This window comes from Maniola jurtina, chromosome 2 (genome assembly GCF_905333055.1).
Source record: "Maniola jurtina chromosome 2, ilManJurt1.1, whole genome shotgun sequence".
Classification (NCBI taxonomy): Eukaryota; Metazoa; Arthropoda; class Insecta; order Lepidoptera; family Nymphalidae; genus Maniola; species Maniola jurtina.
This window is the reverse complement of record NC_060030.1, coordinates 15,768,298-15,786,511: the sequence shown is the minus strand read 5'-3', so window position 1 is coordinate 15,786,511 and position 18,214 is coordinate 15,768,298. Positions and strand designations below refer to the sequence as shown.

Below are 18,214 nucleotides of genomic sequence, written 5' to 3'. Positions count from 1 at the left end.
TGGCAACCAAAACAGATTACAATATTGCTCTAACCTAATTTCTTAACTAGTTATATACATTTTGATCTTATTGCAATCCTAGAGGGTCGCACTTTATGACCACGGTTTCATCTTACATACAGTACCTACCTACTACCTACAGTAGTAATAGAACCTACATACTTACCTAAATTGCAAACGAATCAAAAAAAAAAATAAGTCCCAATTTGATATTTTGAATACTTATCAGTATTTTTTCGTGAAAGTTAAGGAGAATTAGAGATATCAATTATTGTTATAAAAATGCAGTTCTAGAAGGGAAACTTACACAAAGTCAGGTGGCGTGGCGCTGTCGGCCCATTCAGTAGGGGGACTACCAGAGCCGCCGCTGGGCAGCGAGTCCAACGAGTCAGGGGTCGCACTGCGCGACCGAGGCTCGCTGCCGCTGGAGTTCTACAACAATCGAGAATAATACTTTAGAACAGCGAGAGACCGTGAACGTCGGCATCCTTAGTATGTGGTTGACATCCAATCTACTCGCACGAAATGATTTTGCTCAAAGATTCTAATACGAACCGCTAAGGTGTGGATTACCCTTCCAGCGTCCGTAGGTATTTTCTGCTACGTATAAGCTAAATACTCTCAAAGAAAGAGTGAATAGGCATCATCTAGATAGACCATCATCATTGCTTTTTTGAGCACGATGAGACGCAAGCCTATCACCCAATAAAAATAATGCTTTAGACGACCACAGCTGAATGCCTTAGCAATCTCAAAGAGGAAGTGGGCAGGTGGGCTGGTCGCAGGACCAGTTGAAGTCCGAAAATAATTTTCATTTAGATTTAGTTCGACCGTTGCAACCGTTTTCACTAAACCTTAATGGAGACATTTGACCTCGTGTCGCCACCACAGCATTAGTTTACTACCATTTACTTACACTTTACAAGACAATTTAAAAACTAACAAAACCGGAATAAGCCTAAAAACCACTTAAAACGTCACAGAAACAACTAAAAAGTTAATTGTTCCTTAATGACGCCGATTTAGGGGTACGTAACTTTAATTCTCGAGGTACATAACCTCAAAAGTGTTGTCGCGGAAACCGCGAATGTAAATATTGTATATAGCAACACAGATACTCTATGGTGAGTATGTCTTTGGTTTCCTTTAGTATAACAAAGAATGCAAGTTTCGACATGTCTGAGTTTGATGGCCGCCGAACGCGCCAAAATATCTTAACTTCATATATTAGTTAATTGTTAGTGTGAATGATACGTGTTGGACTGTGTCACCGTGCTGCAACGCTAGTAACATTCGTTGGTGTGAATATATATGAGTGATGTGTGCTGGGCTGTGTCACCGTGCGGCAGCGCCAGGTCATCCATGCAGATGCATATCAGCTAAGTGCCTCAAGTTTACCTATTAATGCCGCGAGCTTCTCTTAGTTGTAATAAGGAGACAGATGAACAGCACGGCTCTGTTGCAGTGCCATACGAGCTTGATCATGAATTTCCCGGCCGCACAGGCGCAGGGCTTGAGTTTCCCGGTCGTAAAGACGCAGGGCTGGTCCAATTCCCAGGCCGCACAGGCGCAGGGGTGGTCGAAAAGACGTTGGACACATTACCGGTAATGTAGGACGATCTCAGGCTGTGAAGGTTAACCCCTGAACGGCGAGAGCGGTTTGATCCCGTTGGGTAGATTGCCGTAGCTATTGACACACGCTAAGTCCTTAAATTCGTGATGGTGGTCGAACGTCCTGTCGTGCGTTCGAACACCAGGCATGGAAACAATGTAAACGTTCGCTCCCCTGTTCTCATGGTGATTAACTTATATCTATGACAATAAAGTAGACAGTACAAACATTGGTGTTTTCTACTTGTACAAGCTTAAGGCATTTAGTGGATTCAGTGTGAATCATAGCTGAAATAAAATATTACAGATGGTGACACGGTTGCACACTAGCCTGTCAAGGACAATGGTTTCCAGTGGCTGGTACATCGGTCACTTACAAGTGGCAGGATTGAAGGTGAGAGTAACAGATTGCAATAATAGATTCATAATAAATAACTAGAATCTGGGCGATTTGCTTCGCTATCTGAAGACGCAGTAGTTAGTCTTCCCCCCTACAGAGATATGCGACATGGTGGAGATAATCTGGGATTTGTTGCAAATCAAATATTTGCCAATTTTAAGAATTCAAAATATTCTTAATTCGTGTTTATTGAGAAATTGCAATTTGTTACTCTCAACGCCACGTATCATTCGCTAACGAAACTAAGATCGTCGAGTCTGTCTCATAGTAAAATGAGCTATTTGCTTATAAAATTGAGATTGGTTACGTAATAATATTATGATGGGAATATTTTACGCAGATAGTATGAATGCAGAATCATTTTAGTGTGATTTTTTAGATAAATGAAAGTTGATTGATTGAACGATTGATTGGTTGAACCGGACGTGGTAATTAGAAAATGGCGTCTAGGATTAAAAGTTAAAACATAGGTGATGGGTATATTATACTCTTTGTCTATGATATTGTGGTTATGAATGCGTGATGTACGCTAAGCTTTATTCATGGAACATAGACTACTAGTTAATATAGTAATCTATGGTCATAGAGTATATCAATATATAGTGAGCTGTGGAGTCTGTGGACGATAGACTTTTTAGTCATTACATTTATTAAATGTGGTAAAACGTATAAATAGACAAGTAATTTAGTTTAATAAAGAGGATTAATTATAAGATTAATTTTGAGATAAATTTCGGAACCCGTACGTAAAGATAAAAGAGTTGAGTATCATATTTCAAATTTGCCGCGTAAATACACAAGTTCAAGTTCGATCCTGTATCAGACATCGGCCATTTTTATTTTTCTTACAAAGAGACGCGAGTTTGGAAAACCATAAAAAACGCTGAATCAGTATAAAGTTAATATAATTAAACGGGTAAGCACATTCGTTTTGTACCTTATAAGACGACCAGTATATTTCTATCGTTTGATAATTTGAGCACGCTATTCATGTCGAGTTTTGTGATGAAAAGTTTATTCGCACGGTCAAATCGAAGATCAAAACTATTTATGAAAATTTTCATATAGGAACATTATTATATGAGTTGTGTTTATATTTAGTAAAGATTTTAATTACTTAATGAAGAAACCTACTGTTGAGTGTTAATAGATCTTAACTCACTTCAATAATGTGACTAGATTCGAACAAGTTAGCGAGATGGTCGGTTAGATATTTGAATTCAGACATATCGGAAGTTCGTTGTAAGACTCGCCACAAATTTTCAAGTCACAGTATTAGTGTAATTAAACGTGAATATGTACTTGTTTTAGGCAACCACACGAGGTCACGATCAGTATTTTACTTCTAAGTGCTTACAGAAATTAGTAAAAGGTAAGTTTTGGATATATTATAGTTATAGGAACAGTAGTACTTTCAAACGAAAGTTACAATTAATTACCTTTATGCTAGCTAACTAAACTGAAATTAAACCTAATTATCCATGTGTAAGACAATATCCAGAAGTACAACTTGACTCACAGTACTGGATGAATAATTGTTTGTATGTATGCATATACATACTTTATTTATCAAAGTTAGATAATTACAAAATTTTATTATCTTTATATGGTTGCAAGAACAATTTACCTGAGTTGAAAAAATAGTTTCAAGTTGACTTGTAGAATTTAGTGGAAGTTTTATGTTTAGAGATACAGTGTCCATGAATGATTTTAAATATTAAATAATGGCAGATATTGCTTATTATTATTGCTCTCAGATTCCATGCAATAAGTAAATCAATATTTCAAAAGTAATTTTTCTAAAAAGGAATTAAAATTAAAGTTAATGCTATAGGGTTTACAGTTAGCATGAACTATAACAACAAATTCTCAAAATATTTTTATATTTGTTTTTCATTGTCTTGATTATGAGTTTATGGTGATACATACCTACATGGACGGTACCTATATATCTTAAGTGTTATAACTAAAATAATGAACTTGGTGTTTCAATTTTCAATAATATGGAAATAACTTAATTCTATATTAATAAATTAAGTTAATAGTAACAACTACTATAGTTAAAGGCTTAAACATTCTTATCTGACTAAGTACCTGTGCTATTGACATAGAGTAGAATTTTGGAGTAACTCTTGTATGAGAAATATTTTTACTTTTCAAAGTACTTGTGCCGTTGGCCTAAGGATGAATGTCTTGTGTGTGTGTGACTTATTTAAAATTTGAGTAAGTGTGTATACCTGATGATAGGTTATTATATACTTACCTATGTTTATTGTAGGTTATTATACCTAGCCTAAATCATACTTCCAGAATAATTGACTGCAAAATGGAAGAAATACTCTTAAATCGTTTGTCCACTTTTGTCAAAGAAGTGAAATCTCTCTCGGATCAAGCTCTCAATTTATGTCAAACTCTTCATGAAAATGATGAAAACTTAGAATCAGCAAGGATTGTTAGGTCTAAATTGAAAGCAATTTTATCTCGGTTTACCACGGAATTATATAATTATTTCAAAATTTGTAACGACCCTAATCCAGACGAGATATCAGATTTGACTAATGATCAACTTCGAGGTGAAGAAAATTTAGCAGAGCTAGAGGCAAGATTAGCCATGAAGAGTGAGAAGTCAGTGATGTTACCTCAGCAAAGTGATTATTCATCATACAGCAAACTACCAGATTTGCATTTACCAGAGTTTAGTGGTAATTTGCTTGAATGGCACCAATTTTGGGATCAGTTCACATCAAACATGAACCGAAGAAAATTGAATGATGTCGACAAGTTGCTGTATCTCAAAAGTTCTCTCAAAGGAGATGCTGCTAGACTTATAGATGGACTTGAAACAACAAATCGAAATTATCAGATTGCTGTCAATACTTTAAAGGCTCGATATGGGAAAGAAAATGAAATTGTATATGCGCATCATAACGCTCTAAAGAAAATCAAGCGAGCGGAAAAGATGGAGGATTGTAAAGGAACTTTGGATGAGATAGAACGACATCTCCGAGTACTTCAATCTATGGGAGAAAATACCAATTCCAATCAAATGCGATTTCTTATTATGGAAAAGTTTCCAACTGAGATTATCTATGAAATGAAAATAAGATTGGACTCTGACCGGACAGAGTCAGTCGAAGACATATTGACACAACTTTCAAGAGTGATCTCAGTTAAAGAGGAAGCACGAATGATAACTCAGGAAAGTACCATGGAAGGAGCGCCACAATACACTGTGGAAACTTTACATGTAAAGGAAACTGTTCTTCAAAACAAAGGACATTCTTCTAAGATGAATAATACTAATGAATTCAAACATAATAAAGGCCGTTGGAACAATTTTAAACTTAAAGTGAACAATAGGTATCAGAGAGAGAAAACCTTCCCAACTAAAAGAAAATTTGAAACAGAAAGAAGTGGTTATAGCAAATTTACTAAAGAAAAGAAAAGAAGATGGTCATGTATTTTCTGTGGGGAACACCATAACAATAAAGATTGTACCAAAGCAAGAACCATTGAAGAAAGGAAAGCTAGATTGAGAGGTAGATGTTTTATTTGTTTTAAACCAGGACACATAATGCGTAAATGCACAGTAAAAAGGAAATGTGAATTTTGTGAGAAACAAGGGTCTCATCATCAATCGTTATGTCCTAGTAAATTTCAAGAAAAACCGGAACAGAAAGGATCAACCAGCACTAGTGTAATGCACGCCAGTAGAAAGGGAACTACTTTATTGCAGACTGCGGTGGTTGAAGTTCGAGGATATGGTAATAATACAAAACTATGTCGAATTCTAATGGATTGTGGTAGTCAAAGGAGCTATATCACTGAAAGGATTGCCAAGGATTTGAATCTTCCAGTTGAAGAGCAAAATAATCTTTCAATATTTACGTTTTGAGCACAGAAGCCCAAGGAAATAGAAAGTCCATTAGTTAAAGTAAGGTTAGTTACACAGAGTAAAGCGATTAGGACTGTATGTGCCAACGTGGTACCTTCAATATCTCAGGGAGTTCCACATCCAGAAGAGGACTTACTTGACTGCAAGATCAAGGAAAATTACATCTTAGCAGATAATGGTACATTGTCAGACAGAGTAGACATTTTACTAGGAAATGATTATTATTACACGATTATGTCAACGAAGAAGGTTCGTATTGCAGAAGACTTATACCTCATCGAATCGGAATTCGGATGGATGCTTTCGGGCAAAATTTCAGAGAATAACAACACAGTTGAACAACTGTCAGTATTAACATATTGTCAATCTTCATGTGAAGTCAGACTGAATCAACCAGATCCACCATTAGACAATGGAGACTTAAAACGTTTGTGGGATTTGGAGTCGATTGGAATCACCGATTCACCAAAATTAAGTCGCGATGAAGAAGCTATCAAACACTTCAATGAAACAACTGAGTACAGAGATAACAGATATTATATTAGTTGGCCATGGAACGACTATCCAACAGACTTACCATCTAACTTTGGATTAGCGTTCGGACGTCTAGTAAGTTTAGTTAAAAGATCAGACTCTGAAACTCTAACAATATATGATCAAACATTAAGAGAACAACTGGAAAATGAAATCATTGAAGAAGTCCCAAACACAGAGGAAAAGGATCATCCAATACATTACATACCATTTCATGGAGTGTTGACACCGGGAAAACCTTTGAGAATCGTATACGACGCTTCAGCAAAGACCAAAGATAACAAGAGTTTAAATCAATATCTTTATTGTGGACCACTATTATTAGAAGATTTAACAGGATTACTAATTAAATTTAGATGTTATAAGGTTGGAATAACAGCTGATGTTGAAAAGGCATTTCTACAAATTGGACTTAAAGAACAGGACAGAGATGTCACAAGATTTCTATGGTTAAAAGATACCAAAAAACCAGTAACAAAAGATAATCTTCTTTACCTTAGATTCACTCGCGTTCCATTTGGAATAATATCAAGCCCATTTATTTTAAATGCTACAATCAAACATCATCTGATGAACGCCAAAAATAAAAGTGTTAGAAAATTAGCAAATGACATTTATGTAGACAACGTTGTGACTGGAGCCAACACTGCAAAGGAAGTCGAAGAGTTATATAGAAACTCAAAGGAGGCATTCCAAGAAATCTCAATGAACTTGAGACAATGGAGTTCTAATTCAACGGATTTCATGCAACAAATACCTGATTGTTGTCCAGAAGAGATAGTAAAAGTATTGGGTCTAGACTGGCACATAAAAGATGATACATTACACTTGAGGACCAACAAAATTATAAACAATGCTAATACCAAAAGAGGTATTCTGAAAAGCGTTGCATCTTATTTCGATCCATGTGGATTTATAGTTCCCACTCTGTTAGCTGCTAAAATCTTACTGCAGGACCTGTGGAAGATGAAAATAAAATGGGACTCACCATTACCCAAGGATATCGTTGAAAAATGGAAGGATATTCAAGAAGACTTGGAAGGAGTCAAGGAAATAAGTTTAGCTAGATGCTATATGAAGAATCCTCAATGTAACGACTTTGAAATTCATTGTTTCACGGACTCTTCAACAAGAGCCTATGCAGCTGTAGTTTATATCGTTGGAAATGATCAGAAAAGTTTTGTTATTGGAAAATCGAGATTAGCACCGATAAAAGACCAAGAAAATCTAAAAATCCCTCGTTTAGAGCTGTTGGGCGTATTGATTGGAAGCCGATTAATACAATATGTTCTTAAATTCATTGATTTTAATATAACTAAACAAATATTATGGACAGACAGTCAAATTGTTATTGATTGGATTAACTCAACTAAATTACTAACACCATTTGTTGCCAGAAGGATCAATGAGATCAAACAAAATAAAAATTTAATCGTCAAATACGTACCGTCAGAACTGAATCCTGCTGATGTTGCTACCAGATCAACAAGCGCAAAGGAGGATCAAGAGAAATGGTTAAATGGACCAAATTTTTTGCTTAAGAAACCTGACAGTTGGTCAGGGAAATTCAATATCGATACTTTTTTAGTTGGGGAGGGTCTGACGAAGACTAGTGATACGCAAAGTTGTTCACAAACTTCGAGAAAAATTTAAGGAAATAGGTATCCTTACCGTAGCCTCTCAATATATTTACAACAACATAATTTTTGTAAGACAAAATATTCTTAGTTACAAGAAGGTTGGCGATCTACACAACAGGCTGACTAGACACCGTAACAGGCTTGCGACTCCTACGCTCCGTCTCAGGAAGGTCCAAAAGTCATTTGTGGGAATGGGTATAATTTTCTATAACAAAATTCCTCAGTCAATTTTGGACTTGCCTTTACACAGGTTCAAAAAATCTATTAAAAATATGCTCTTGAGAAAAGCATATTATACTATCGAAGATTATGTAAATGATAAAAAAGCGTGGATTTGAACTTCGTTTCGCTCCAGCAATGCGCAGGACTTCAATTGCTTTTATACATGGCATAATATTGTATATCAAATCTTTGAAAAGAGCAACCGCCGAGTTTCTTGCTGGTTCTTCTCGGTAGGAAAGGCATTCCGAACCAGTGGTAGATGCTTTTGACGATTCGAAAGAACTTGTAAAAGTCTAATTGAATAAAAACATTTTGAATTTGAATTTGAATTTAAACGGAAGTAGAAGGTCAGATGAACACCAATGAGGTTCAAGAACAGGTTCCAGAGGTAATAGAATTGGAAGATTCTATAGATGATAACATACAAGACAACATATCTAAAGAACAAGAAGTAGAGACTGAATGTCTGGATAACAGCATAAATGAAATTAAGAAAATACAAGCTGAATACTTCAAAGAAGAAGTAAATGGTAAAGAAACAAGTCTCAGTCGTAATTTGGGAGTGTTCAAGGACGTTGACGGAATTTTACGATGTAAGGGTAGGCTTCAATATGCTGAATGGTCTTTCGACAAAAGGTACCCCATACTTATACCTAAAGGTTGTGATTTCACTGATAAAATTATAAGAAAAACACATGAAGAGAACTATCATGTGGGTGTCAATCATACTCTGAGCCTGATTCGTCAGAAGTACTGGATACCACAAGGCAAACGTGAAGTTCGAAAGAAGTTGGAAAAATGTCCACGTTGCGTGAAACATGGAGGTGGACCATTCAAAGCACCACCCATACCTGCATTACCACATGAAAGGGTAAATTATAGCAAACCATTTACATTTACTGGTATTGACTATTTGGGACCAGTGTTAGTTAAAACAGAAGGAGGAACGAGCAAAAGATGGATATGCTTATTAACATGTTTGGCAGTTAGAGCAGTACACTTAGAAGTGGTAGACGATTTGTCAGCTGAAGAAGGTTTACTCGCTCTGAGGCGAATGATTGCGACCAGAGGAGTACCAACTCTAATTACATCAGATAACGCATTACATTTCAAATTAATAGCTGATATAGTTTCCAATGCATACTGTGTTAAAAATAAAATAAAATGGCGATTCATACCTGAACTCGCACCTTGGTATGGAGGATTTTACGAACGGCTCGTAGGACTCGTAAAACATTGTATGCGAAGAACACTTCAAAAGCATCTTTTAAAGGATAATCAACTTGCAACAATAGTTAAGGAAATAGAAGCAATAATAAACACCAGACCATTGACAGCCGTAGATTCAGAGCTAGAACATGTCCTGACACCTGCGGATTTTCTACAAATGGATAGATGTATCAGTGTAGAAACAGCATCAGATAACATTCCATTGCAAGGGACATCGACAAAGACCAACTTAGTCCAGGGCTGGAGAAGAGCTCGTATACTGTTAGAAGAATTTAAAGAAATGTTTAGTAATCGCTACTTACCGAGTTTACGTGAGAGATACAGTCACTCGCTCAAACAACCACGTGTGACTTCAAAACTTATCCCAAAAGAAGGCCAGTTGGTTCAGTTGAAAGGAGATAAAAATCGTGAAGGTTGGAAAGTAGGTAAAATAGTTTCTTTAATTAAGAGTTCTGATGGTTTAACGAGAGTGGCTCAAGTGAAAGTAGGAGACACTATATTCACCCGTTCTATTGCTCACTTATATCCGCTTGAAGTAGAAGACGGTGTCCAATGGGAACCGATACTTCAAGATGCAAAACAATATTCTGAAGTCCAAAAATTATCTAATGAAGTTTCCAAAGAGTTGGTAACTGCACCAGATACTGTTACAATAGAATCGGTGAACGCACAAAAGGAAACGTTAAATGATAATGACATTGAAATGAGACAAATTGAAAACATAGATGAGACGGAAAATACAGCAGATGTTGCAAATAATGAAGCAGACATAGAGACTGAGAGCATGGAAAAGGATAGAGTTGTAAATGATCTGAGAGATGATTCTGATGTGAGGGACAAATATTTGATGACAACGAATGAGGATACGGAAGAACGATCCGAAGACATTGGTCACAAGCGAGTTGCAGCGGTCCGAGCCCTTGAAAAGATAAGGGAATGGACGCGCAATTTGCTTACCTTGTTGTAATCAACCGTTCTCGGCGGGAGTGTCGCGGAAACCGCGAATGTAAATATTGTATATAGCAACACAGATACTCTATGGTGAGTATGTCTTTGGTTTCCTTTAGTATAACAAAGAATGCAAGTTTCGACATGTCTGAGTTTGATGGCCGCCGAACGCGCCAAAATATCTTAACTTCATATATTAGTTAATTGTTAGTGTGAATGATACGTGTTGGACTGTGTCACCGTGCTGCAACGCTAGTAACATTCGTTGGTGTGAATATATATGAGTGATGTGTGCTGGGCTGTGTCACCGTGCGGCAGCGCCAGGTCATCCATGCAGATGCATATCAGCTAAGTGCCTCAAGTTTACCTATTAATGCCGCGAGCTTCTCTTAGTTGTAATAAGGAGACAGATGAACAGCACGGCTCTGTTGCAGTGCCATACGAGCTTGATCATGAATTTCCCGGCCGCACAGGCGCAGGGCTTGAGTTTCCCGGTCGTAAAGACGCAGGGCTGGTCCAATTCCCAGGCCGCACAGGCGCAGGGGTGGTCGAAAAGACGTTGGACACATTACCGGTAATGTAGGACGATCTCAGGCTGTGAAGGTTAACCCCTGAACGGCGAGAGCGGTTTGATCCCGTTGGGTAGATTGCCGTAGCTATTGACACACGCTAAGTCCTTAAATTCGTGATGGTGGTCGAACGTCCTGTCGTGCGTTCGAACACCAGGCATGGAAACAATGTAAACGTTCGCTCCCCTGTTCTCATGGTGATTAACTTATATCTATGACAATAAAGTAGACAGTACAAACATTGGTGTTTTCTACTTGTACAAGCTTAAGGCATTTAGTGGATTCAGTGTGAATCATAGCTGAAATAAAATATTACAGATGGTGACACGGTTGCACACTAGCCTGTCAAGGACAATGGTTTCCAGTGGCTGGTACATCGGTCACTTACAAGTGGCAGGATTGAAGGTGAGAGTAACAGATTGCAATAATAGATTCATAATAAATAACTAGAATCTGGGCGATTTGCTTCGCTATCTGAAGACGCAGTAGTTAGTCTTCCCCCCTACAGAGATATGCGACAAGTGTTGTCCATGCATAAATATCTTACCTATGAAACCTACCTAAAAAGCCGCAGCGGTCGACGACTTAAATCGATCTTAGGTTTTTGGGCTGTTAATTTATAGAAAATTGTTTATATTTAAGTGGAGCAAGCATTCGAACTGATCCCTAGGAGCTAGACCTCCTAGAAAAGCGCTGCCTTAGCAGACCCCTCACCAGATGGACAGAGGAAATCAAGAGAATCGCAGGGAGCCGCTGGATTCGGGCCGCGCATAGGTAGCGCAAGACCATGACGTGATAGAAGCCCTACCTAGACCTATTTCCAGCCGTAAACTCTATCAGTTGATGACGACGACAACGAACCAGTCGATGTCTTAAATCGTCGAATATTTTGCACCTAAACATCTGGAAACTTAAAAATTCTAAAATCTTTTTGTACAGATAGATCTATGTTAATGGAACCCTTTCGAATGCCAGTCAAGCTCACTCTTAGCCGATTTTTTGTTTATTAGAAAGCGTCGTGAGAAGCCAGATGCACTAATATGTCGTAATCAATGACAAACAAACAAACATAGGGATTCCGATTGTTTTGTCTACTCGAATGGGAAGTGAAACTTTTTCGACTAGCGAGGTAGGCTTTATCTTTACGGCCGTGTTGTGTCAACAGGTTATGTAAGAAAATGAAAGTTAGGAATTAATGATGTATTTAACGGTATTTTTATGTTACCCACTACGAAAGTCGGAAGGGTCTTAAGCTACAAATAATATAGGTATTTCAGTGAACATCTACGTTGATTTGACGAGATTATCTCATCGATCCTTGGTATTGAGCACAGCTCGGAAGAATTTCCGGCGTACGGTCTACGTGTGGTTTGTGGTTGCGGGCGCCATTTTGTCTGCAACATTAAATGTCGCAAGTCCTAATGGCGCCCGTAACATAAATAAAAAATAAACAAAAATAACTTTTATGTAGTTACCTACCCACTTAAAATATTTCCCATCGACAATCAGATTTCTCTCAGACTATAAAATACTTAAGTAATGAAAATAAAATAAATCGAAAAGAAAAAGCAATTTAATACTAACTTTATTGCAATGTTCTAATGGGAAATTATCGCTAACAGTGTGGGTGAATTAGGAGTATATGCAGTATGTTATCATTTTGGACACTTTTCGCAGCAAACACGATGAAACACTGGTTCATTTTTATTTATTCCAAAGGATACCTACTTATCTAAAGTACTCTCTTTTTCTCTCGTCTGGCTTTACACAGATTAGCCAATGTCAAGTTTGTAGTTAGTTATCGTTTCTGATTTTAAATAATATATAAAAAACTATAATTTAAAAAAAAACCATCAAAATCGGAGCTGTTTCTGAAGACTTATGACGAAAAGGCTTCGTTTACTCCACTATATTATATACTATGAGGATTGATAACCCTTTCGATTTTAGTGCGTTATTTTTAAGCGCACAATACAGTAATTTAATTAGGTAGGTAAGTACTTCGATTTATAAAATTCGAAATTCTAAAAAAAATACCTAAGTACCTAATATTTTTTTCTTCGGCAAAAGTACAGCAAATAGGTATATTTATATACTTAAGTGAAACAAATGTCAAGCAAGCTGTAATATAAAGAAAATTATTATTCAATCGAGAGCTCGTCAATGCATTTCCCAGTATTTACCTAGGCAGGTCGGTATCTACACACATGATTTGATTTAAACGCCTCTTCTCCGAAGCAGTTGTCAGTGTCGTTCACCTCTAGGATTAGTAGGAACTTTGCACTAACTGCACTTTGTGCATAACGCTAAACCATACGAATAGTATAAAATATATAAATGCGAAAGTCTGTCTGTTTATTTATCCCTATCTAAAGATAACTCGCAGACCCGGAGACGGCATAACTTCACTTAAGTTCTTTAGTAAGTTAAAGACAAATTACTATTTTGTTTTTATTACTTAACTCCTTAACTTTACGTGAGAGCGGAAAAACTGCTATTTCCAGAATTTTGGATTGTTTGATGAATAGTGAATGAATACCGTGCTGTTACTTTTTATTACTAGAAGAGTTTCTATTGAACGTTTTCTTGGACACGTCCCTCGATTATTTAGCGATCAAAATATCAAAACCGACAAAAAATGAGTTAGGTACGTGGTCTCCTATCCCGTAAAATTAAAGAGTTCCCACGGTATTTTAAAAAAACCTCAATTTACGTATTTATAAGTCACGGGCATCAGCTTATTAGAATATTATGTACTAGCGACCCGCCCCGGCTTCGCACGGGTGGACATTTATTTTTTAAGCTCTCCCCTGCGGTTTCGCGCGAGTCGTGCGACACCATTGAATTCGTAATATCTTTTGAATGGATTGTCCGATTGAAATAAAATAAAAAGTTATTTATAGCTATTGAAACAATCTTGCTCAATAAATAGTTTATTTGGATAAGGATTAGTATTTGACGATAATATGATCAATAAACATAGGCTAATAACTTTAATTACTTTTATTCTATGGAAAAGTGGTTATAATGGCTAAAATATAAATGTTTGGTTTATACTATCGCGGACTTTTTTGTAGGCATTATTGAGTTCTACAACTTTTCTATAGAAGTCAACCATACATCTCTAACCATTTACGGCAGTTTTTTCGACGCCTTACTCCACAATTTTCACTACCATGAAAAATCCTATCTATTTTCCGGGATAAAATATAGCCTATACGGATTCGGAAGAATCCCTCTAAGTAATGGTAAAAGAAATTTTGAAATCGGTCCAGTAGTTTTTGAGCCTATTCAATACAAACATACAAAAATACAAAGGTTTCCTCTTTATAATATTAGTATAGATTTTTTTTTGTAGAAAAAATTACTATCGAGCACTTTTTACTGAGGAAAATTATCTTTTTCTGCGCAAACAAAGACACGTGTAACGAGTAGTACTTACGTAATAGGTATGAGATAACCGACAATCCCGGAAGATGGATAAGAAAGGAATGTCACTATGGTAGGACAAAGAATGTCACTTTAAAAGGACAAAAACTTGTATTTTTAAACCTAGATTATCTTACACTAGAGGTAATTTGCAACTTTGTACAAGTTACTTACAAAGAATTTATTTGGCATGAGGAAGGGCATTTTAGGATATAGTTATCTAGATTCTAGACCCCAGTATCCCACCTACGCTCCCAGTATCGCCAGACATTACTTATTTTCAGAGAAACGAAATATGTGTGATAGAGTATTGTTAGTGTGTAAGTACCATAGACTTACAATTTTTTCGCTAGTAAGTACTTTTAATGTATGCTCTATGCATATTTGCTAACTTGCGGCAAGGGCCAATTTAAAGATAACCAGCTCCTAAAAGTATGTATCAAACATTACTCACTTTTCTTAAAGTCTGGGTGATGATTTTTATATAGGTATATACATATATTTTCTGAGTATCATAATATAAAAATTACGTATAGAATAGACTAAGTATATTATTATAAGTAAGATTATAATACGTAAATGTTACTTATTCACGAACTTTAGACCCATTCCACATTCGGCTTTAAAGTGTTTGGCAGTATTGAATATAAATTACCTATTTTTCCTCAGATATAAGTTATATGTGACGGTTGAAAAATCGGCCTAAAGCGCCGGCCACACAGGCCGCGTAAGCGTAGACGTAGCGCGTACCATTGCGTTGCTTGGTGTGAATCGACTTTAAATAGTCAGATTACGGATAGATTCATTATTATTAATTTGACGGTTAATTGTATCTACATGTACAATGTACCTGTTATCAAATTCATTAGACACGAAAGATTTAGCTCAAACATCCGCTCTAGTACATGTAATGGATAATTTGAACGTTGTTGGGGTTAATGACTGTTTTTATTACTTATAGGTACCTAACTGTTGAGGGGAAGTTCTCTATTAAACTAAACTATTGGGGTCGGTTCATCAACACTCGTATTTAATACATATTCTATTAATAGCTTTAACCCCCCTTAGTTGTAACTACAATGCCATGGCGGCATAGTGTTAGGGATATCTACTCATGACTCATACATATTATGAGTCACGTGGTCCAAGAGATGAAAGGGGTTTTGGGATGTTAAAGTGACGATTTAAGATACTAATAAAAAACCGGCCAAGTGCGAGTCGGACTCAAACACGAAGGGTTCCGTAACATGCTACATGAAATAACACTTTTTTTTTAATCCCCATGGCAGTTATTTTTAATTTTTTATCATATTTCGTTGTTATAGCGATACCGATTGACAGAAAGAAGAAAAAAAACTAATTTATTCATCTTGTGCAAGTCATATCTATATCTATACTAATATTATAAAGAGGAAACCTTTGTATTTTTGTATGTTTGTATTGAATAGGCTCAAAAACTACTGGACCGATTTCAAAATTTCTTTTACCATTACTTAGAGGGATTCTTCCGAATCCGTAAATGCTATATTTTATCCCGGAAAATAGAAAAAATAAATGTCCACCCGTGCGAAGCTGGGGCGGGTCGCTAGTCAAGTATAAACAAAATGTTAATAATGGGTTAGTAGTAGTTTTTAAGTACCTAAGTACTTAATATTAATTCTTTCACCCACATGACATAAAATGAAAAGGCCCCGGCTCAGCATTAATGATACAAATTACAAATACACACTCAACACACAGTAAAAAATTCAACTCTCTTACCTATTGTGGTTCATTAGATACACCCTGCTGACAGACAGACAGACGAACAGACGGACGGACAGCAGAGGCTTAATTATAGTGCTCTGTAAGCATCCTTCGGATACGGAACCCTAAATAGATTATTATTTAAATGCTACGGAATAAAATACGTCATAGTCGATAAGCTATCAAACATCAAGTCGCCATCAAGATAAACGCAACCGTGATAACTGATAAAGTTATACCGTGATAAGAGATAAATAACTGATGAGCAAAACATTGTTATCATTTATTTATCAGTCATTTTTCCCCCGAGGAATCTTAATGTGTAATGAACCTAAATTAAGTACATAGTAAGTGTTCCTTGTAGATATTGTCGCTGCGTATGCAAAATCCACTATGTATTTTTTTAACCGACTTCCAAAAAAGGAGGAGGTTCTCAATTCATCGGAATCTTTTTTTTTTGGATTTTCGGTTTTGATGTCATTTTGTTTGGTTTTAAAAGGTAAGTACATGTAAAAACCTGTTCTTCAGCATGTGTGCTAGTTCAAGAGATAATCTTTTTAACCCCCGACCCAAAAAGAGAGGAGTTATTAGTTTGACGTCTGTGTATCTGTCTGTGGCATCGTAGCTCCTAAACTAACGAACCGATTTTAATTTAGTTTTTTTTTTGTTTGAAAGGTGGCTTGATCAAGAGTGTTCTTAGCTATCATCGAAGAAAATCGGTTTAGCCGTTTGGAAGTTATCAGCTCTTTTCTAGTTACTGTAACCTCCACTTGTCGGGGTGTTATAAATTTTTATTTTCACTTGCAATTTAAATCAAAAGCATATTTTTTCAAAAAAAATAAGTTTAAAAGAGTTTCCTGAAAACTTTTCAGAGTTATGGGCGTTTTAAGTAATTAAATATCACTTGCTTTCGGTGAAGGAAAACATTGCGAGGAAACCTGCATGCCTGAGAGTTTTCCGTAAAGTTTTCAAAGGTGTGTGAAGTCTGCAGATAAAAACCATTTTCATTCTGAGAGGAGACCCGAAACGGGACACTACCCGATTGCCATCTCGACCTGTCGTGCACTAATAGGTGGTGAGGTTGATATTGCTTACGGTGGCGTACGGTGCTGTAAACCTACAATAAAATTAAAATTATCATAGCACTAGCCGACGCCCGCGACTTCGTCCGCGTGGATTTAGGTTTTCGAAATCCCGTGGGAAAACTTTGATTTTCCGGGATAAAAAGTAGCCTATGAGCTAATCCAGGATATTATCTATCTCCATTCCGAATTTCAGCCAAATCCGTCAAGTGGTTTTTGCGTGGAGTAACAAACATACACACACATACACAAACTTTCGCCTTTATAATATTAGTGTCATAGCACGGCCTTTTTCATCTATTTTTAATTGATTCAAGAGCACAATAATTAGCGCAAACATATCGAAGTTATAAATAACATAATCGTGCCTACATACGCTACGTGGTATAATGCTCTTAGTTAATTTAATAACAGGCTTTATCCTTGGGCCTAGCGATTACCTAATAGCAAAACGTGATTTCTAAGACATAATCTGAATCGTTCTACTGCTACCGTTCTAGCAAATTTTAAAGCCATGAACTAAAAATTTCTGCTGAATTATTTTTATTGCGTTTCTTAAGAGAAGCGAATAAAATAACGGTTTGCCCGATTCGTGATATCATCAATGGCAATGGTGTAGTTTGGAGTATTGCAGTGGGAAAAAATTACTTAAAAACACAAAACTTTTTATTAATTACTTAATAACTTAACTTAAGAACTTAAAGCACACTTCCGTTAAAAAAAAATACTTTATCCTAAACGCGTTAGTCTACACCACAGAACTCCAAATATATATACTAAGGCATTTAAATCTGTGGTCTATACATTACTGGGTACGTCCTATTAGCCTAAAATTATAAATTGTAGAATACCCTAACAAATACCTACATGAGTTTGAGTTTTTTTTAATTATCGACAGTTATTTTTCA

General features: G+C 36.4%; 1 protein-coding gene across 3 annotated transcripts in view; it reads right to left on the bottom strand.

Annotated features, from left to right (window-relative positions):
• LOC123874746 (rho GTPase-activating protein conundrum) overlaps window positions 1–18,214 on the bottom strand; it is an 84,402-nt gene that overhangs the window by 6,297 nt on the left and 59,891 nt on the right. For all 3 annotated transcript variants that reach the window (XM_045920236.1, XM_045920244.1, XM_045920252.1), the window contains one exon: window positions 308–432. In XM_045920236.1, coding sequence (XP_045776192.1) covers window positions 308–432 — 125 coding nt within the window. The remainder of the gene's footprint in view (window positions 1–307; window positions 433–18,214) is intronic.